Source organism: Larus michahellis, chromosome 4, assembly GCF_964199755.1.
Source record: "Larus michahellis chromosome 4, bLarMic1.1, whole genome shotgun sequence".
Taxonomy (NCBI): domain Eukaryota; kingdom Metazoa; phylum Chordata; class Aves; order Charadriiformes; family Laridae; genus Larus; species Larus michahellis.
Genome location: NC_133899.1, coordinates 74950352 through 74972046, shown reverse-complemented (window position 1 = coordinate 74972046; position 21695 = coordinate 74950352). Strand labels below are relative to the sequence as shown.

At 52.3% G+C, this 21695-nt stretch overlaps 1 protein-coding gene across 1 annotated transcript in view; it reads left to right on the top strand.

The window, feature by feature from the left end:
- Positions 1-16793, top strand: part of MUC6 (mucin 6, oligomeric mucus/gel-forming) — a 55934-nt gene extending 39141 nt beyond the window's left edge. Inside the window, exons 36-42 of the mRNA XM_074586819.1 lie at positions 333-773; positions 1725-2165; positions 5295-5735; positions 8857-9297; positions 12420-12860; positions 15983-16423; positions 16771-16793. Coding sequence (XP_074442920.1) covers positions 333-773; positions 1725-2165; positions 5295-5735; positions 8857-9297; positions 12420-12860; positions 15983-16423; positions 16771-16793 — 2669 coding nt within the window. The remainder of the gene's footprint in view (positions 1-332; positions 774-1724; positions 2166-5294; positions 5736-8856; positions 9298-12419; positions 12861-15982; positions 16424-16770) is intronic.
- Positions 16794-21695: the final 4902 nt, after the last annotated feature.

Below are 21695 nucleotides of genomic sequence, written 5' to 3'. Positions count from 1 at the left end.
ACTGAGCATGATGTCATATGGTATAGAATATTCCTTTGGTCAGTTGGGGTCAGCTGTCGGCTTTGTCTCCTCCCAGCTTTCTGTGCGCTCCCAGCCTACTGGCTGGCGGAGTGTTGTGAGGAGCAGAAAGGGCCTTGACTGCTAGGCAACAACCAAATCTTCAGTCTTTTACCAACACAGTTTTCGTCCCAAATCCAACACAAAGCACTATGTCAGCTGTAGTAAGAAAGTCAACTCTATGCCAGCTGAAACCATGACACCCCAGACCGGGGTTCTGCCCACCTTTCCCTCTTGACCTCGTCCTCAGCTGCCCTGTGCTTTGCTCCCGGCAGCCTTCACCCACGAAAAGACAACCGTGCCACACATTGTGCCGCCTCTGACCACGCAGAAGACAACGGCCACCACCTCTGCCAGCAGCACCTCCAAGACCTCTGTCTCCAGAGAGGCCAGCCCCGCTAGCAGCACAGAGGTCCCTCTGACAAGCACCTCTCCAGGTCCCAGCTCTCCGCCTGCCCCCAGCAGCCCGCTCAGCACCCGCCCGCCACCTGCCACCACTTCCACACTCTCCTCCACATCAGCCCCAGCCGCCACCCCGAAACCTACGCCTACGACCCTAAGGCCCAGGCCCTCTTCCCTGAGGACCAGCGCTCCAACAGAGTTGCCTGCATCGGAGTCATCCGCGCCCTCCACAGCCAAAACCAGCCCGCTGCCATCGCCTGCTTCTTCTCCCTCCTCAACCATGTCCTCCACGTGGCTGAGTTCCTCGCAGCCCGGTAAGGCTCCCTCCCGCTCTTCTGAGTTCTCTTCCTGTTCTTCTCAGCTCTTATTCTCCCTTCCTTCCTTCTTTCCACCTATGTGATGTTCCATCATTCTTCCAAGCAGTGTTCGCCGCTTGTGCCATTTGTTTTGGTGCATGGCCGGCCCGGGGTGTGGTGCTGTGCTGCGCCTGTGCACTGGCTCTGGCTGGGGTGGTGCTAATTTTTGTCCTAGCAGGTTTTCTGGTGTTGTTTTTCAGATGTCTGTCCAAGCCAGTGTTGATAGCACCCAAGTTCTTTAACTGTTGCTGAGGAATGCTAGCACGGCATCCCCGATTTCTCTGTTTCTCCTTTTGCCTGCCAGGGAGTGGGCAAGAGGTTGGTTGAGGACACAGCCAGGATAGCTGACCCAACGTGAGTGACCAAGGAGATCCTCCGTATCACAGAATGTCATGCTGAGCAGTAAAATGCGGGCAGGGCAGGGCAGGACAGGACAGGGGGATTTTCCCTAGTACCCGTTGCTCAAAGGCTGGCCGGACACTGGCCACCAGTGGGAGACGGTGAGTGCATCTAGTGGGTGGTTTTTGGCTTTTTTTCCCTTTAGTTTCTTTGCTTCTGAAAACTGTCTGTATCCAGATGTGTGGGGGTGTTTTTGCTTTTGCACTTGCAATTCCCCCCCCATTCACGCTCAGAGGGAGTGAGCAAGTTGCTGGGTGGGCACTTAGCATATAGCCAGTGTCGACCGCCTGCTGACTGGCACACAGCTTGGCCCCACCTGGGTGTAAGCAGGACAGGGAAGCTTAGGGAAGGAGCCAGAAGCCCAGTCCTGCCTCCTGTCCAGTGAGACGCAGTGTGATAGCAGGCTGCTTTTCTTGCCTGAGGCCCCAGCCCAGGGCTTCTGCCCTGCTCCTTTACCTCTTTCCCTCTTGGTCTGCCACTCTCGCTCAACCTGTGCTTTCCACCCGGCAGCCTTCACCCACGAAAAGACAACCGTGCCACACACTGTGCCGCCTCTGACCACGCAGAAGACAACGGCCACCACCTCTGCCAGCAGCACCTCCAAGACCTCTGTCTCCAGAGAGGCCAGCCCCGCTAGCAGCACAGAGGTCCCTCTGACAAGCACCTCTCCAGGTCCCAGCTCTCCGCCTGCCCCCAGCAGCCCGCTCAGCACCCGCCCGCCACCTGCCACCACTTCCACGCTCTCCTCCACATCAGCCCAAGCCGCCACCCCGAAACCTACGCCTACGACCCTAAGGCCCAGGCCCTCTTCCCTGAGGACCAGCGCTCCAACAGAGTTGCCTGCATCGGAGTCATCCGCGCCCTCCACAGCCAAAACCAGCCCGCTGCCATCGCCTGCTTCTTCTCCCTCCTCAACCGTGTCCTCCACGTGGCTGAGTTCCTCGCAGCCCGGTAAGGCTCCTTCCTGCCCTTCCTACCAGTCCGACTGTGCTTCCCAGCTCTCACCCTCCCATCCTTCATTCCGTTTTTCCTTCCTAGCAGTAGCAGCGCACGCTGCTTGGCCTGTTGTTTTAGTACTTGCCCTCTGTTCCTTTGCCTTTGCCATCGGCACTTTGGTATGGCCTGCCTTTGGATATGGCCCGCCTTCGGTATGGCCGCGGGCACAGGTTTCTCCAACAGAGCCTGGCCTGCAAGTCTGGGAGGGGGCAGAGGGTATGCCGTGCCTGTTCCTTGGAGGGAGACACAGCATCTGGAGAGGCTCCTCTTCCAGGGAGAGGCAGAGGCTGCTTGCGCATGGGAAGGCACCCTTTAGGCGCTGTCCTTGTCCCTGCTTTTTGGGGGAGGAACCGGATAGGGAGGCTGAGGGCAGGAGGCAGGGACCCACTCCTCTCATTGGAATCATAGAATCATAGAATTGCTGAGGTTGGAAGGGACCTTTAAGATCATCAAGTCCAACCTTTAACCTACCCTGACAAAAGCCACTTCTAAACCATGTCCCTCAGTGCCCCATCTACCCGTTGTTTAGACACCTCCAGGGATGGTGAATCCACCACCTCCCTGGGCAGCCTATTGCAATGTTTAATAACCTTTTCAGTGAAAAAATGTTTCCTAATATCCAATCTAAACCTCCCCTGACATAACTTGAACCCGTTTCCTCTCATCCTATCACTTGTCACCAGGGAGAAGATGTCAGCCCCGATCTCTCTACAACCTCCTTTCAGGTAGTTGTAGAGGGTGAAAGGTCTCCCCTCAGCCTCCTCTTCTCCAGGCTATACAACCCCAGCTCCCTCAGTCGTTCTTCATAAGGTTTGTCCTCCAGACCCCTCACCAGCTTTGTAGCCCTTCTCTGGACACGCTCCGACACCTCAATGTCCCACTTGTAGCAAGGGGCCCAAAACTGAACGCAGTACTCGAGGTGGGGCCTCACCAGTGCCGAGTACAGGGGGATGATCACTTCCCTAGTCCGGCTCACCACACTATTCCTGATACAGGCTAGGATGCTGTTGGCCTTCTTGGCCACCTGGGCACACTGCTGGCTCATATTCAGCCGGCTGTCAACCAACACCCCCAGGTCCTTTCCTGACGGGCTGCTTTCGAGCCACTCTGCCCCAATCCTGTAGCGCTGCGTGGGGTTGTTGTGACCCAAGTGCAGGACCCGGCACTTGGCCTTGTTGAACCTCATACCATTGGTCTCAGCCCATCGGTCCAGCCTGTCCAGATCCCTCTGCAGAGCCAACCTACCCTCAAGCAGATCAACACGCCCGCCCAGTTTAGTGTCATCTGCGAACTTGCTGAGGGTGAATTCTATCCCTTCATCCGGATCATTGATAAAGATATTAAAGAGAACCGGCCCCAGCACCGACACCACTTGTGACCGGACACCAACTGGATTTAACTCCATTTACCACCACTCTCTGGGCACGGCCATCCAGCCAGTTTTTTTACCCAGCAAAGAGTACACCTGTCCAGGCCATGAGCAGCCAGTTTCTCCAGGAGAATGCTGTGGGAAACAGTGTCAAAAGCTTTGCAAAAATCCAAGTAGATAACATCCACAGCTTTTCCCTCATCCTCTAAGTGGGTCACCTTATCATAGAAGGATATTCGGTTTGATAGGCATGACCTGCCCTTCACAAACCCATGCTGACTGGGCCTGATCACCCTGTTCTCCTGCATGTGCCGTGTAATGGCACTGAGGAGGATCTGTTCCATGACCTTCCCAGGCACTGAGGTCAGACTGATTGGCCTGTAGTTCCCCGGATCCTCCTTCCGGCCCTTCTTGTGGATGGGTGTCACATTTGCTAACCTCCAGTCAGCTGGGACCTCCCCGGTTGTCCAGGACTGTTCATAAATGATGCAAAGTGGCCTGGCGAGCACTTCCGCCAGCTCTTTCAATACCCTTGGGTGGATCCCATCCGGCCCCATAGATTTGTGCACCTCCAGGTGCTGAAGCAGGTCCCTCACCGTTTGCCTTTGGGTTACAGGGGCTTCATTCTGCTCCCCATCCCTGTCTTCTAGCTCAGGGATCTGGGTACTCAGGGAACAACTGGTCCTACTGATGAAGACTGAGGCAAAGACTGCATTAAGTACCTCAGCCTTTTCCTCTTCCTTGTTCACTATGTTGCCGGCCCCATCTACTAGAGGACAGAGATAATCCTTAGTCCTCTTCTTATTGCTAATATATTTATAGAAACTTTTTTTGTTGTCCTTGACAACAGAAGCCAGGTTTAGTTCTAGCTGGGCTTTGGCCCTCCTGATTTTTTCCCTATAAAGGAAGGCGCCCTTTAGGCGCTGTCCTTGTCCCCGCTTTTTGGGGGAGGAACCGGATAGGGAGGCTGAGGGCAGGAGGCAGGGACCCACTCCTCTCTGCCCCCAGCAAGACTCAGTGCAGCACAGCGCTGCCTTTCCTGCACATGCCCCCGTGTCATGGTTTAACACCAGCTGGCTGGCAACGAGGACCATGCAGCCACTCGCTCACTCCCTGCCCCCCAGCAGGATGGGGGAGAGAATCAGAAGGGTAAAAGTGAGTAAACTCATGGGTTGACATAAAGACAGTTTACTAAGTAACGCAAAAGCTGCGCACGCAAGCAAAGCAAAACAAGGGTTTCGTTCACTACTCCCCATAGCAGGCAGGTGTGTTCAGCCATCTCCAGGAAAAGCTGCGCTCCATCACGTGTAACCGTTACGAGGGAAGCCCAAGGCTGTAACTCCAAATGTCTCCCCCCTCCTTCTTCTTCCCCCGGCTTTCGACACTGAGCATGATGTCATATGGTATAGAATATTCCTTTGGTCAGTTGGGGTCAGCTGTCGGCTTTGTCTCCTCCCAGCTTTCTGTGCACTCCCAGCCTACTGGCTGGCGGAGTGTTGTGAGGAGCAGAAAGGGCCTGGACTGCTAGGCAACAACCAAATCTTCAGTCTTTTACCAACACAGTTTTCGTCCCAAATCCAACACAAAGCACTATGTCAGCTGTAGTAAGAAAGTCAACTCTATGCCAGCTGAAACCATGACACCCCAGACCGGGGTTCTGCCCACCTTCCCCTCTTGACCTCGTCCTCAGCTGCCCTGTGCTTTGCTCCCGGCAGCCTTCACCCACGAAAAGACAACCGTGCCACACATTGTGCCGCCTCTGACCACGCAGAAGACAACGGCCACCACCTCTGCCAGCAGCACCTCCAAGACCTCTGTCTCCAGGGAGGCCAGCCCCGCTAGCAGCACAGAGGTCCCTCTGACAAGCACCTCTCCAGGTCCCAGCTCTCCGCCTGCCCCCAGCAGCCCGCTCAGCACCCGCCCGCCACCTGCCACCACTTCCACGCTCTCCTCCACATCAGCCCCAGCCGCCACCCCGAAACCTACGCCTACGACCCTAAGGCCCAGGCCCTCTTCCCTGAGGACCAGCGCTCCAACAGAGTTGCCTGCATCGGAGTCATCCGCGCCCTCCACAGCCAAAACCAGCCCGCTGCCATCGCCTGCTTCTTCTCCCTCCTCAACCGTGTCCTCCACGTGGCTGAGTTCCTCGCAGCCCGGTAAGGCTCCTTCCTGCCCTTCCTACCAGTCCGACTGTGCTTCCCAGCTCTCACCCTCCCATCCTTCATTCCGTTTTTCCTTCCTAGCAGTAGCAGCGCACGCTGCTTGGCCTGTTGTTTTAGTACTTGCCCTCTGTTCCTTTGCCTTTGCCATCGGCACTTTGGTATGGCCTGCCTTTGGATATGGCCCGCCTTCGGTATGGCCGCGGGCACAGGTTTCTCCAACAGAGCCTGGCCTGCAAGTCTGGGAGGGGGCAGAGGGTATGCCGTGCCTGTTCCTTGGAGGGAGACACAGCATCTGGAGAGGCTCCTCTTCCAGGGAGAGGCAGAGGCTGCTTGCGCATGGGAAGGCACCCTTTAGGCGCTGTCCTTGTCCCTGCTTTTTGGGGGAGGAACCGGATAGGGAGGCTGAGGGCAGGAGGCAGGGACCCACTCCTCTCATTGGAATCATAGAATTGCTGAGGTTGGAAGGGACCTTTAAGATCATCAAGTCCAACCTTTAACCTACCCTGACAAAAGCCACTTCTAAACCATGTCCCTCAGTGCCCCATCTACCCGTTGTTTAGACACCTCCAGGGATGGTGAATCCACCACCTCCCTGGGCAGCCTATTGCAATGTTTAATAACCTTTTCAGTGAAAAAATGTTTCCTAATATCCAATCTAAACCTCCCCTGACATAACTTGAACCCGTTTCCTCTCATCCTATCACTTGTCACCAGGGAGAAGATGTCAGCCCCGATCTCTCTACAACCTCCTTTCAGGTAGTTGTAGAGGGTGAAAGGTCTCCCCTCAGCCTCCTCTTCTCCAGGCTATACAACCCCAGCTCCCTCAGTCGTTCTTCATAAGGTTTGTCCTCCAGACCCCTCACCAGCTTTGTAGCCCTTCTCTGGACACGCTCCGACACCTCAATGTCCCACTTGTAGCAAGGGGCCCAAAACTGAACGCAGTACTCGAGATGGGGCCTCACCAGTGCCGAGTACAGGGGGATGATCACTTCCCTAGTCCGGCTCACCACACTATTCCTGATACAGGCTAGGATGCTGTTGGCCTTCTTGGCCACCTGGGCACACTGCTGGCTCATATTCAGCCGGCTGTCAACCAACACCCCCAGGTCCTTTCCTGACGGGCTGCTTTCGAGCCACTCTGCCCCAATCCTGTAGCGCTGCGTGGGGTTGTTGTGACCCAAGTGCAGGACCCGGCACTTGGCCTTGTTGAACCTCATACCATTGGTCTCAGCCCATCGGTCCAGCCTGTCCAGATCCCTCTGCAGAGCCAACCTACCCTCAAGCAGATCAACACGCCCGCCCAGTTTAGTGTCATCTGCGAACTTGCTGAGGGTGAATTCTATCCCTTCATCCGGATCATTGATAAAGATATTAAAGAGAACCGGCCCCAGCACCGACACCACTTGTGACCGGACACCAACTGGATTTAACTCCATTTACCACCACTCTCTGGGCACGGCCATCCAGCCAGTTTTTTTACCCAGCAAAGAGTACACCTGTCCAGGCCATGAGCAGCCAGTTTCTCCAGGAGAATGCTGTGGGAAACAGTGTCAAAAGCTTTGCAAAAATCCAAGTAGATAACATCCACAGCTTTTCCCTCATCCTCTAAGTGGGTCACCTTATCATAGAAGGATATTCGGTTTGATAGGCATGACCTGCCCTTCACAAACCCATGCTGACTGGGCCTGATCACCCTGTTCTCCTGCATGTGCCGTGTAATGGCACTGAGGAGGATCTGTTCCATGACCTTCCCAGGCACTGAGGTCAGACTGATTGGCCTGTAGTTCCCCGGATCCTCCTTCCGGCCCTTCTTGTGGATGGGTGTCACATTTGCTAACCTCCAGTCAGCTGGGACCTCCCCGGTTGTCCAGGACTGTTCATAAATGATGCAAAGTGGCCTGGCGAGCACTTCCGCCAGCTCTTTCAATACCCTTGGGTGGATCCCATCCGGCCCCATAGATTTGTGCACCTCCAGGTGCTGAAGCAGGTCCCTCACCGTTTGCCTTTGGGTTACAGGGGCTTCATTCTGCTCCCCATCCCTGTCTTCTAGCTCAGGGATCTGGGTACTCAGGGAACAACTGGTCCTACTGATGAAGACTGAGGCAAAGACTGCATTAAGTACCTCAGCCTTTTCCTCTTCCTTGTTCACTATGTTGCCGGCCCCATCTACTAGAGGACAGAGATAATCCTTAGTCCTCTTCTTATTGCTAATATATTTATAGAAACTTTTTTTGTTGTCCTTGACAACAGAAGCCAGGTTTAGTTCTAGCTGGGCTTTGGCCCTCCTGATTTTTTCCCTATAAAGGAAGGCGCCCTTTAGGCGCTGTCCTTGTCCCCGCTTTTTGGGGGAGGAACCGGATAGGGAGGCTGAGGGCAGGAGGCAGGGACCCACTCCTCTCTGCCCCCAGCAAGACTCAGTGCAGCACAGCGCTGCCTTTCCTGCACATGCCCCCGTGTCATGGTTTAACACCAGCTGGCTGGCAACGAGGACCATGCAGCCACTCGCTCACTCCCTGCCCCCCAGCAGGATGGGGGAGAGAATCAGAAGGGTAAAAGTGAGTAAACTCATGGGTTGACATAAAGACAGTTTACTAAGTAACGCAAAAGCTGCGCACGCAAGCAAAGCAAAACAAGGGTTTCGTTCACTACTCCCCATAGCAGGCAGGTGTGTTCAGCCATCTCCAGGAAAAGCTGCGCTCCATCACGTGTAACCGTTACGAGGGAAGCCCAAGGCTGTAACTCCAAATGTCTCCCCCCTCCTTCTTCTTCCCCCGGCTTTCGACACTGAGCATGATGTCATATGGTATAGAATATTCCTTTGGTCAGTTGGGGTCAGCTGTCGGCTTTGTCTCCTCCCAGCTTTCTGTGCACTCCCAGCCTACTGGCTGGCGGAGTGTTGTGAGGAGCAGAAAGGGCCTGGACTGCTAGGCAACAACCAAATCTTCAGTCTTTTACCAACACAGTTTTCGTCCCAAATCCAACACAAAGCACTATGTCAGCTGTAGTAAGAAAGTCAACTCTATGCCAGCTGAAACCATGACACCCCAGACCGGGGTTCTGCCCACCTTCCCCTCTTGACCTCGTCCTCAGCTGCCCTGTGCTTTGCTCCCGGCAGCCTTCACCCACGAAAAGACAACCGTGCCACACATTGTGCCGCCTCTGACCACGCAGAAGACAACGGCCACCACCTCTGCCAGCAGCACCTCCAAGACCTCTGTCTCCAGGGAGGCCAGCCCCGCTAGCAGCACAGAGGTCCCTCTGACAAGCACCTCTCCAGGTCCCAGCTCTCCGCCTGCCCCCAGCAGCCCGCTCAGCACCCGCCCGCCACCTGCCACCACTTCCACGCTCTCCTCCACATCAGCCCCAGCCGCCGCCCCGAAACCTACGCCTACGACCCTAAGGCCCAGGCCCTCTTCCCTGAGGACCAGCGCTCCAACAGAGTTGCCTGCATCGGAGTCATCCGCGCCCTCCACAGCCAAAACCAGCCCGCTGCCATCGCCTGCTTCTTCTCCCTCCTCAACCGTGTCCTCCACGTGGCTGAGTTCCTCGCAGCCCGGTAAGGCTCCTTCCTGCCCTTCCTACCAGTCCGACTGTGCTTCCCAGCTCTCACCCTCCCATCCTTCATTCCGTTTTTCCTTCCTAGCAGTAGCAGCGCACGCTGCTTGGCCTGTTGTTTTAGTACTTGCCCTCTGTTCCTTTGCCTTTGCCATCGGCACTTTGGTATGGCCTGCCTTTGGATATGGCCCGCCTTCGGTATGGCCGCGGGCACAGGTTTCTCCAACAGAGCCTGGCCTGCAAGTCTGGGAGGGGGCAGAGGGTATGCCGTGCCTGTTCCTTGGAGGGAGACACAGCATCTGGAGAGGCTCCTCTTCCAGGGAGAGGCAGAGGCTGCTTGCGCATGGGAAGGCACCCTTTAGGCGCTGTCCTTGTCCCTGCTTTTTGGGGGAGGAACCGGATAGGGAGGCTGAGGGCAGGAGGCAGGGACCCACTCCTCTCATTGGAATCATAGAATTGCTGAGGTTGGAAGGGACCTTTAAGATCATCAAGTCCAACCTTTAACCTACCCTGACAAAAGCCACTTCTAAACCATGTCCCTCAGTGCCCCATCTACCCGTTGTTTAGACACCTCCAGGGATGGTGAATCCACCACCTCCCTGGGCAGCCTATTGCAATGTTTAATAACCTTTTCAGTGAAAAAATGTTTCCTAATATCCAATCTAAACCTCCCCTGACATAACTTGAACCCGTTTCCTCTCATCCTATCACTTGTCACCAGGGAGAAGATGTCAGCCCCGATCTCTCTACAACCTCCTTTCAGGTAGTTGTAGAGGGTGATAAGGTCTCCCCTCAGCCTCCTCTTCTCCAGGCTATACAACCCCAGCTCCCTCAGTCGTTCTTCATAAGGTTTGTCCTCCAGACCCCTCACCAGCTTTGTAGCCCTTCTCTGGACACGCTCCAACACCTCAATGTCCCACTTGTAGCAAGGGGCCCAAAACTGAACGCAGTACTCGAGATGGGGCCTCACCAGTGCCGAGTACAGGGGGATGATCACTTCCCTAGTCCGGCTCACCACACTATTCCTGATACAGGCTAGGATGCTGTTGGCCTTCTTGGCCACCTGGGCACACTGCTGGCTCATATTCAGCCGGCTGTCAACCAACACCCCCAGGTCCTTTCCTGACGGGCTGCTTTCGAGCCACTCTGCCCCAATCCTGTAGCGCTGCGTGGGGTTGTTGTGACCCAAGTGCAGGACCCGGCACTTGGCCTTGTTGAACCTCATACCATTGGTCTCAGCCCATCGGTCCAGCCTGTCCAGATCCCTCTGCAGAGCCAACCTACCCTCAAGCAGATCAACACGCCCGCCCAGTTTAGTGTCATCTGCGAACTTGCTGAGGGTGAATTCTATCCCTTCATCCGGATCATTGATAAAGATATTAAAGAGAACCGGCCCCAGCACCGACACCACTTGTGACCGGACACCAACTGGATTTAACTCCATTTACCACCACTCTCTGGGCACGGCCATCCAGCCAGTTTTTTTACCCAGCAAAGAGTACACCTGTCCAGGCCATGAGCAGCCAGTTTCTCCAGGAGAATGCTGTGGGAAACAGTGTCAAAAGCTTTGCAAAAATCCAAGTAGATAACATCCACAGCTTTTCCCTCATCCTCTAAGTGGGTCACCTTATCATAGAAGGATATTCGGTTTGATAGGCATGACCTGCCCTTCACAAACCCATGCTGACTGGGCCTGATCACCCTGTTCTCCTGCATGTGCCGTGTAATGGCACTGAGGAGGATCTGTTCCATGACCTTCCCAGGCACTGAGGTCAGACTGATTGGCCTGTAGTTCCCCGGATCCTCCTTCCGGCCCTTCTTGTGGATGGGTGTCACATTTGCTAACCTCCAGTCAGCTGGGACCTCCCCGGTTGTCCAGGACTGTTCATAAATGATGCAAAGTGGCCTGGCGAGCACTTCCGCCAGCTCTTTCAATACCCTTGGGTGGATCCCATCCGGCCCCATAGATTTGTGCACCTCCAGGTGCTGAAGCAGGTCCCTCACCGTTTGCCTTTGGGTTACAGGGGCTTCATTCTGCTCCCCATCCCTGTCTTCTAGCTCAGGGATCTGGGTACTCAGGGAACAACTGGTCCTACTGATGAAGACTGAGGCAAAGACTGCATTAAGTACCTCAGCCTTTTCCTCTTCCTTGTTCACTATGTTGCCGGCCCCATCTACTAGAGGACAGAGATAATCCTTAGTCCTCTTCTTATTGCTAATATATTTATAGAAACTTTTTTTGTTGTCCTTGACAACAGAAGCCAGGTTTAGTTCTAGCTGGGCTTTGGCCCTCCTGATTTTTTCCCTATAAAGGAAGGCGCCCTTTAGGCGCTGTCCTTGTCCCCGCTTTTTGGGGGAGGAACCGGATAGGGAGGCTGAGGGCAGGAGGCAGGGACCCACTCCTCTCTGCCCCCAGCAAGACTCAGTGCAGCACAGCGCTGCCTTTCCTGCACATGCCCCCGTGTCATGGTTTAACACCAGCTGGCTGGCAACGAGGACCATGCAGCCACTCGCTCACTCCCTGCCCCCCAGCAGGATGGGGGAGAGAATCAGAAGGGTAAAAGTGAGTAAACTCATGGGTTGACATAAAGACAGTTTACTAAGTAACGCAAAAGCTGCGCACGCAAGCAAAGCAAAACAAGGGTTTCGTTCACTACTCCCCATAGCAGGCAGGTGTGTTCAGCCATCTCCAGGAAAAGCTGCGCTCCATCACGTGTAACCGTTACGAGGGAAGCCCAAGGCTGTAACTCCAAATGTCTCCCCCCTCCTTCTTCTTCCCCCGGCTTTCGACACTGAGCATGATGTCATATGGTATAGAATATTCCTTTGGTCAGTTGGGGTCAGCTGTCGGCTTTGTCTCCTCCCAGCTTTCTGTGCACTCCCAGCCTACTGGCTGGCGGAGTGTTGTGAGGAGCAGAAAGGGCCTGGACTGCTAGGCAACAACCAAATCTTCAGTCTTTTACCAACACAGTTTTCGTCCCAAATCCAACACAAAGCACTATGTCAGCTGTAGTAAGAAAGTCAACTCTATGCCAGCTGAAACCATGACACCCCAGACCGGGGTTCTGCCCACCTTCCCCTCTTGACCTCGTCCTCAGCTGCCCTGTGCTTTGCTCCCGGCAGCCTTCACCCACGAAAAGACAACCGTGCCACACATTGTGCCGCCTCTGACCACGCAGAAGACAACGGCCACCACCTCTGCCAGCAGCACCTCCAAGACCTCTGTCTCCAGAGAGGCCAGCCCCGCTAGCAGCACAGAGGTCCCTCTGACAAGCACCTCTCCAGGTCCCAGCTCTCCGCCTGCCCCCAGCAGCCCGCTCAGCACCCGCCCGCCACCTGCCACCACTTCCACGCTCTCCTCCACATCAGCCCCAGCTGCCACCCCGAAACCTACGCCTACGACCCTAAGGCCCAGGCCCTCTTCCCTGAGGACCAGCGCTCCAACAGAGTTGCCTGCATCGGAGTCATCCGCGCCCTCCACAGCCAAAACCAGCCCGCTGCCATCGCCTGCTTCTTCTCCCTCCTCAACCGTGTCCTCCACGTGGCTGAGTTCCTCGCAGCCCGGTAAGGCTCCTTCCTGCCCTTCCTACCAGTCCGACTGTGCTTCCCAGCTCTCACCCTCCCATCCTTCATTCCGTTTTTCCTTCCTAGCAGTAGCAGCGCACGCTGCTTGGCCTGTTGTTTTAGTACTTGCCCTCTGTTCCTTTGCCTTTGCCATCGGCACTTTGGTATGGCCTGCCTTTGGATATGGCCCGCCTTCGGTATGGCCGCGGGCACAGGTTTCTCCAACAGAGCCTGGCCTGCAAGTCTGGGAGGGGGCAGAGGGTATGCCGTGCCTGTTCCTTGGAGGGAGACACAGCATCTGGAGAGGCTCCTCTTCCAGGGAGAGGCAGAGGCTGCTTGCGCATGGGAAGGCACCCTTTAGGCGCTGTCCTTGTCCCTGCTTTTTGGGGGAGGAACCGGATAGGGAGGCTGAGGGCAGGAGGCAGGGACCCACTCCTCTCATTGGAATCATAGAATTGCTGAGGTTGGAAGGGACCTTTAAGATCATCAAGTCCAACCTTTAACCTACCCTGACAAAAGCCACTTCTAAACCATGTCCCTCAGTGCCCCATCTACCCGTTGTTTAGACACCTCCAGGGATGGTGAATCCACCACCTCCCTGGGCAGCCTATTGCAATGTTTAATAACCTTTTCAGTGAAAAAATGTTTCCTAATATCCAATCTAAACCTCCCCTGACATAACTTGAACCCGTTTCCTCTCATCCTATCACTTGTCACCAGGGAGAAGATGTCAGCCCCGATCTCTCTACAACCTCCTTTCAGGTAGTTGTAGAGGGTGATAAGGTCTCCCCTCAGCCTCCTCTTCTCCAGGCTATACAACCCCAGCTCCCTCAGTCGTTCTTCATAAGGTTTGTCCTCCAGACCCCTCACCAGCTTTGTAGCCCTTCTCTGGACACGCTCCAACACCTCAATGTCCCACTTGTAGCAAGGGGCCCAAAACTGAACGCAGTACTCGAGATGGGGCCTCACCAGTGCCGAGTACAGGGGGATGATCACTTCCCTAGTCCGGCTCACCACACTATTCCTGATACAGGCTAGGATGCTGTTGGCCTTCTTGGCCACCTGGGCACACTGCTGGCTCATATTCAGCCGGCTGTCAACCAACACCCCCAGGTCCTTTCCTGACGGGCTGCTTTCGAGCCACTCTGCCCCAATCCTGTAGCGCTGCGTGGGGTTGTTGTGACCCAAGTGCAGGACCCGGCACTTGGCCTTGTTGAACCTCATACCATTGGTCTCAGCCCATCGGTCCAGCCTGTCCAGATCCCTCTGCAGAGCCAACCTACCCTCAAGCAGATCAACACGCCCGCCCAGTTTAGTGTCATCTGCGAACTTGCTGAGGGTGCATTCTATCCCTTCATCCGGATCATTGATAAAGATATTAAAGAGAACCGGCCCCAGCACCGACACCACTTGTGACCGGACACCAACTGGATTTAACTCCATTTACCACCACTCTCTGGGCACGGCCATCCAGCCAGTTTTTTTACCCAGCGAAGAGTACACCTGTCCAGGCCATGAGCAGCCAGTTTCTCCAGGAGAATGCTGTGGGAAACAGTGTCAAAAGCTTTGCAAAAATCCAAGTAGATAACATCCACAGCTTTTCCCTCATCCTCTAAGTGGGTCACCTTATCATAGAAGGATATTCGGTTTGATAGGCATGACCTGCCCTTCACAAACCCATGCTGACTGGGCCTGATCACCCTGTTCTCCTGCATGTGCCGTGTAATGGCACTGAGGAGGATCTGTTCCATGACCTTCCCAGGCACTGAGGTCAGACTGACTGGCCTGTAGTTCCCCGGATCCTCCTTCCGGCCCTTCTTGTGGATGGGTGTCACATTTGCTAACCTCCAGTCAGCTGGGACCTCCCCGGTTGTCCAGGACTGTTCATAAATGATGCAAAGTGGCCTGGCGAGCACTTCCGCCAGCTCTTTCAATACCCTTGGGTGGATCCCATCCGGCCCCATAGATTTGTGCACCTCCAGGTGCTGAAGCAGGTCCCTCACCGTTTGCCTTTGGGTTACAGGGGCTTCATTCTGCTCCCCATCCCTGTCTTCTAGCTCAGGGATCTGGGTACTCAGGGAACAACTGGTCCTACTGATGAAGACTGAGGCAAAGACTGCATTAAGTACCTCAGCCTTTTCCTCTTCCTTGTTCACTATGTTGCCGGCCCCATCTACTAGAGGACAGAGATAATCCTTAGTCCTCTTCTTATTGCTAATATATTTATAGAAACTTTTTTTGTTGTCCTTGACAACAGAAGCCAGGTTTAGTTCTAGCTGGGCTTTGGCCCTCCTGATTTTTTCCCTATAAAGGAAGGCGCCCTTTAGGCGCTGTCCTTGTCCCCGCTTTTTGGGGGAGGAACCGGATAGGGAGGCTGAGGGCAGGAGGCAGGGACCCACTCCTCTCTGCCCCCAGCAAGACTCAGTGCAGCACAGCGCTGCCTTTCCTGCACATGCCCCCGTGTCATGGTTTAACACCAGCTGGCTGGCAACGAGGACCATGCAGCCACTCGCTCACTCCCTGCCCCCCAGCAGGATGGGGGAGAGAATCAGAAGGGTAAAAGTGAGTAAACTCATGGGTTGACATAAAGACAGTTTACTAAGTAACGCAAAAGCTGCGCACGCAAGCAAAGCAAAACAAGGGTTTCGTTCACTACTCCCCATAGCAGGCAGGTGTGTTCAGCCATCTCCAGGAAAAGCTGCGCTCCATCACGTGTAACCGTTACGAGGGAAGCCCAAGGCTGTAACTCCAAATGTCTCCCCCCTCCTTCTTCTTCCCCCGGCTTTCGACACTGAGCATGATGTCATATGGTATAGAATATTCCTTTGGTCAGTTGGGGTCAGCTGTCGGCTTTGTCTCCTCCCAGCTTTCTGTGCACTCCCAGACTACTGGCTGGCGGAGTGTTGTGAGGAGCAGAAAGGGCCTGGACTGCTAGGCAACAACCAAATCTTCAGTCTTTTACCAACACAGTTTTCGTCCCAAATCCAACACAAAGCACTATGTCAGCTGTAGTAAGAAAGTCAACTCTATGCCAGCTGAAACCATGACACCCCAGACCGGGGTTCTGCCCACCTTCCCCTCTTGACCTCGTCCTCAGCTGCCCTGTGCTTTGCTCCCGGCAGCCTTCACCCACGAAAAGACAACCGTGCCACACATTGTGCCGCCTCTGACCACGCAGAAGACAACGGCCACCACCTCTGCCAGCAGCACCTCCAAGACCTCTGTCTCCAGGGAGGCCAGCCCCGCTAGCAGCACAGAGGTCCCTCTGACAAGCACCTCTCCAGGTCCCAGCTCTCCGCCTGCCCCCAGCAGCCCGCTCAGCACCCGCCCGCCACCTGCCACCACTTCCACGCTCTCCTCCACATCAGCCCCAGCCGCCACCCCGAAACCTACGCCTACGACCCTAAGGCCCAGGCCCTCTTCCCTGAGGACCAGCGCTCCAACAGAGTTGCCTGCATCGGAGTCATCCGCGCCCTCCACAGCCAAAACCAGCCCGCTGCCATCGCCTGCTTCTTCTCCCTCCTCAACCGTGTCCTCCACGTGGCTGAGTTCCTCGCAGCCTGGTAAGGCTCCCTCCCGCTCTTCTGAGTTCTCTTCCTGTTCTTCTCAGCTCTTATTCTCCCTTCCTTCCTTCTTTCCACCTATGTGATGTTCCATCATGCCTTCCAAGCAGTGTTCGCCGCTTGTGCCATTTGTTTTGGTGCGTGGCCGGCCTGGGGTGTGGTGCTGTGCTGCGCCTGTGCACTGGCTCTGGCTGGGGTGGTGCTAATTTTTGTCCTAGCAGGTTTTCTGCTGTTGTTTTTCAGATGTCTGTCCAAGCCAGTGTTGATAGCACCCAAGTTCTTTAACTATTGCTGAGGAATGCTAGCACGGCATCCGCGATTTCTCTGTTTCTCCTTTTGCCTGCCAGGGAGTGGGCAAGAGGTTGGTTGAGGACACAGCCAGGATAGCTGACCCAACGTGAGTGACCAAGGAGATCCTCCGTATCACAGAATGTCATGCTGAGCAGTAAAATGCGGGCAGGGCAGGACAGGACAGGACAGGGGGATTTTCCCAAGTACCCGTTGCTCAAAGGCTGGCCGGACACTGGCCACCAGTGGGAGACGGTGAGTGCATCTAGTGGGTGGTTTTTGGCTTTTTTTCCCTTTAGTTTCTTTGCTTCTGAAAACTGTCTGTATCCAGATGTGTGGGGGTGTTCTTGCTTTTGCACTTGCAATTCCCCCCCCATTCACGCTCAGAGGGAGTGAGCAAGTTGCTGGGTGGGCACTTAGCATATAGCCAGTGTCGACCGCCTGCTGACTGGCACACAGCTTGGCCCCACCTGGGTGTAAGCAGGACAGGGAAGCTTAGGGAAGGAGCCAGAAGCCCAGTCCTGCCTCCTGTCCAGTGAGACGCAGTGTGATAGCAGGCTGCTTTTCTTGCCTGAGGCCCCAGCCCAGAGCTTCTGCCCTGCTCCTTTACCTCTTTCCCTCTTGGTCTGCCACTCTCGCTCAACCTGTGCTTTCCACCCGGCAGCCTTCACCCACGAAAAGACAACCGTGCCACACATTGTGCCGCCTCTGACCACGCAGAAGACAACGGCCACCACCTCTGCCAGCAGCACCTCCAAGACCTCTGTCTCCAGAGAGGCCAGCCCCGCTAGCAGCACAGAGGTCCCTCTGACAAGCACCTCTCCAGGTCCCAGCTCTCCGCCTGCCCCCAGCAGCCCGCTCAGCACCCGCCCGCTACCTGCCACCACTTCCACGCTCTCCTCTGCTTCAGTCCCAACTGCCAGCGCAGTTCCTACACCTCTCCCCCTCACTACGTCCACATCTAGTTCTGCTGAGAGTTCTACATATTTTTCCTCCCCAAACACCACTTTTACTCCACATGTTAAAACATCGTCATTAGTAATTCCTACCAGTATCTCTTCCTCGTCCACTCCAGTGTTGATTCCAGCTGCTTTATCTACAACAGTTACTTTTGCTCCCAGTGTTACTACTGCTGCATCTACAGAGTCAGCTGAAAGCAGTTCGTTGCGAACAACAACATTAACCACTACCCGCACTATGTCATCGCCTTCTTTCACCTCTAGACTTTCAACATCCTTGTCTTCTGTTGTACCGTTAACAGTGCCACAAGGTAAAGCATATTCATATCATTTCCTATGTCGTGCTTTTGTTTTTAGCACATCTTTTCTTTCGTGTGTGTGTGAATTCTTACTTTACATATTCTTTGGCTGGCATAGCATTTGTATGCATTGGCTCCATCTTTTCTTTTTGTCATTTCTGCAGTTATTTTTTGTAGAGTTGTCTGAAGTCTTTGATGTCATAACAGCAGATTCCCTGCTATATACTGATGTAAACATTAAAAAGTGTGAATTAAGGAGGCTGACAGGATGCATATCAGGATAGTCACAGAATCGTTTGTTTTTTAATCTTAAAATGTTAGCTAAGCAGTCTAAGAAAGATACCTTTTATTTGGACAGGCTACCTCCTGACTTACCCTGCAGTCCCCCTGTTAGCTCTCATATACTCAGTCTGCACACTTGAGTATTTTTTTGGTATCTCTTCTGCAGGATATTATTTTCTCAGTTTTCAAGGTACAGTGATGTTTTTTGGCTCCTGTGCATAATTAAAACCTAGTATGTTTTGACTGAAGGAATACCACATTCTACAATTTCTGCACAATTTCATGTAAAGGGAGGCACACAAAGTAACATCCTCTCCGCTGGCTTCATATTGAGCTTTCCTACTTTAGGATCTCCAGTAAAGGAGTCAGGAACACTGGTGTGAATGCACAAGAGAGATAGATAATTTTTAACTGTGTTCTGTGTAAGTAGCAGAGGCCTCGTTTCTAGTCCTATTCTAGAAACAGGATAAACCAGAATGACATATGCACTGTGCAATCCGTGAATGGAAGCTGGATTTCCTGTGTGGTTCTTTTCTCTATGTTTATTTCTTTTAACCACTGTTTGAGGACCCAGTTTCAGCTACTTTCCTACTGCCTTCTCCACTGTCATATACCACTTTCACTGTTTGTTTTCCTTTTCTGTGGGTTTAATTCCTAAAGAAAGTGCAACATCACCTCCAACAAGTTACAGCTTTCACTTGCCATATCTTTTTCAAGAATTAGGAGGGATACACGGCATCCTCATAGGCCTGCCCTTTTCTACCCTTCTTAATAATGAGATTATAAGCATTTACATCCTTTTATCTTTGAAGCAGACCTATATGATGTTTCCTTAGTTGTGAATCTTCACACAAAGGCCTCCATTCCATTGTTCAAATTAGATCAACTGAACCAGAAAGTTAACCTCTAACAGCATCAAAAATGAACAGAGTGGAACACCGTGCTCAAATCAGCCAGTGAGTCTTACTCCAGAAGACTGATTTACGCAAATTGTCCCAAGTAGTCAACTAAGGAAAATGAATTTGTGGTTAACTGCTACTTTCAGAGATGTGAGAACCAATATATAACAGTGGCTGTAGTCACCTGCAGCAGGACCTTTCCTCTCTGTTTGCACTGTTAACCTTGCCAGCAGAGTGCAGCTTGTACAAGTCAGTCAACTCCGCCACAAGGTATGGCAGAATTATCTACCAGCAGCGCAAATGATTAAATACGCAGTCTGTCCTTCCTCCCACTGTTACACAAGTAATACAGTACCTAAGAGGCTCAAATTGACTGACTGTGTGAGCCTTAGTTTGACCCAAGGAGCCGGGATTCTCTCTATTGCCCCATTCCCTTTGACCACGCTTGCCCTACAGCTTCATATTTTTCACCTCACAGAATGGGAATCCAAGTAGGAACTCTCATGAGCAGAAGGATTTTTCCCCAGTATAATTATGTTTTTGGTGCCTGCTTTAGATTCTGTTCACGCTCTTTTCCTAAGAGAAGTGCTTCAGAACAGTATCTTCCCAACCATGCTATGACTGGGTTTGTTCCTTGCAGTTAACAGGCAGTACCTCCCACTATTTATTTCATGGGTTCAGAAAGTTGTGAACAAGGTCTCCTTTCTCTGCACATTGTTCAGCCCTAAACTGAGCAATTCTGGTACTTTTCAGTCTTGCAGAATATTAACAATACCTTTCAGTCCAGAAAGAAAAGTTAAATGCTGGCTTAGCTCCTAGCTCTTGATTTATGAGATACGGGTATAGTACCTTAGTCTAGTATCCAGTTACTAGTCGCCTTATTTTCCAATGACAAATTCCCAAAATTCCTACTACAGTATTAACTGAGCCTTCCCCACAACAATGTTCAGGTTTCATTTATAACCTTTCTTCAAGTGGGGAACCTGAAGGTGCTCGAAAGCGCATTGTACAGAAGGAGTACAAGAGGTGCATAAGCTGCCTGTGTTGTATTCAACCTCTTTGTTCTCCTCAATATAAATGTCAAACAAGATCTCCAAACTCATTGGAAAAACCTGTTTTCAGTTAGCTTTGTGCATCATAAACTGCTTAATGTTCTGCTTCAAGCCAGGAGAAAATGCAAGATCAACACACGTAATCATTACTTGCTGTCTAGCATTATGCATTCCAGCTAGTAAGGAAAGACAGACTTCAGGCAGGCATTTCAGTTGTGAACTTCTGGCTGCCTATAAATAAATAAATCCTTAGAATGAGTAAATTAAACATTTTTCAAATAAGTAAAATCTATTACAAAGTCTGTGAACCAGAAATAATGCCACCAGAATTAGCCAGCTGCTTTATTTGCATCTTTGTGTTCTCATCAGCGGATTAGTTTTTATCCTATATTCTTAACAGGAATTTTTCTGCTCATTTGTAATTGCTGTGACTTGCATTTTCTTTGTTGTCCTCCAGCGTAACTCTCTCATGCATCTTCAGGGCCTAGTTTAAAACCTTCTCCTGCTGTGTTACTCACTGATGACTTGTTAATTATCTCATGCAATAGGAATGGTTTTCCATGAAACAGAGGGTGGAGGCTTTTGGCATCCAGCAAAGGGCACCCAAGAAGACCAAGACAGATTTCCGCTATAATTTTTTTGTTTTTACATTTGACAGAGCGTTGTAGAGAACTTGAATATGAAGAAAAAATAACTTACAAAGGCTGTTCTACAAATGTCACTTTAAGCCGGTGTGAAGGATCGTGTCCATCTTCAACAAAGTAAGGACAGTTGGGAGATTGTACAGTACTAAAGTTGTTTCTCTCTCTTGTTGGCGCAACCGTTAAGTAGCAAGAGTTGTGAACTACCCCTCCTTTACAATTCAGCCAGAAAAATATGGTTGGCATCTGCCCAGCAGTACAATGGCGCAGTGTAAGCCAGCTAACTAGAAACAATGCTAATAAGGTCATTTAGTATGTAGGGATTTACAATTTAAACACGGGATGTTGTCTCACTTTATTTTTATTTTTTTAATAAAACAGACATCGATGCTGCAGGTTTTGGGGGCATTTTTGGTTTTTTGTTTGGTTTGGTGTGGGGTTGTTTTTTTTTTTTTTAAAGATGGAAAAAGTTGTTGGTTAGACTACAAACACCTGTTTTCAAATAGCCAAGACAGCAAAATAAGAAATTTATCTTCACCTGAATACATAATGTTACTTCAGTTGTCTCATATTCTCCTCCTAATAGTGTAACTCAGGGATATTTGACAGGGATATTGAGCGTGCTGCCTCAGTCCGTGCACTTCTGCTCGTTCGTGAGGAGACTGTTCAGACAGGGAATCTCCAGTAAAACTGAACTGACTGCAGCAGTGTTAAGAGTTCACAGTTATTTGGGGAAAAAACTTAAAATGTTATATTCTCAACAATCCAAGCAAATACAATGTTCAAGAATAGGAAAGCAACGAAGGGTTTTCCTTTTGCAATAACTAATTTAAATCAATCCTGAAGCTAAAA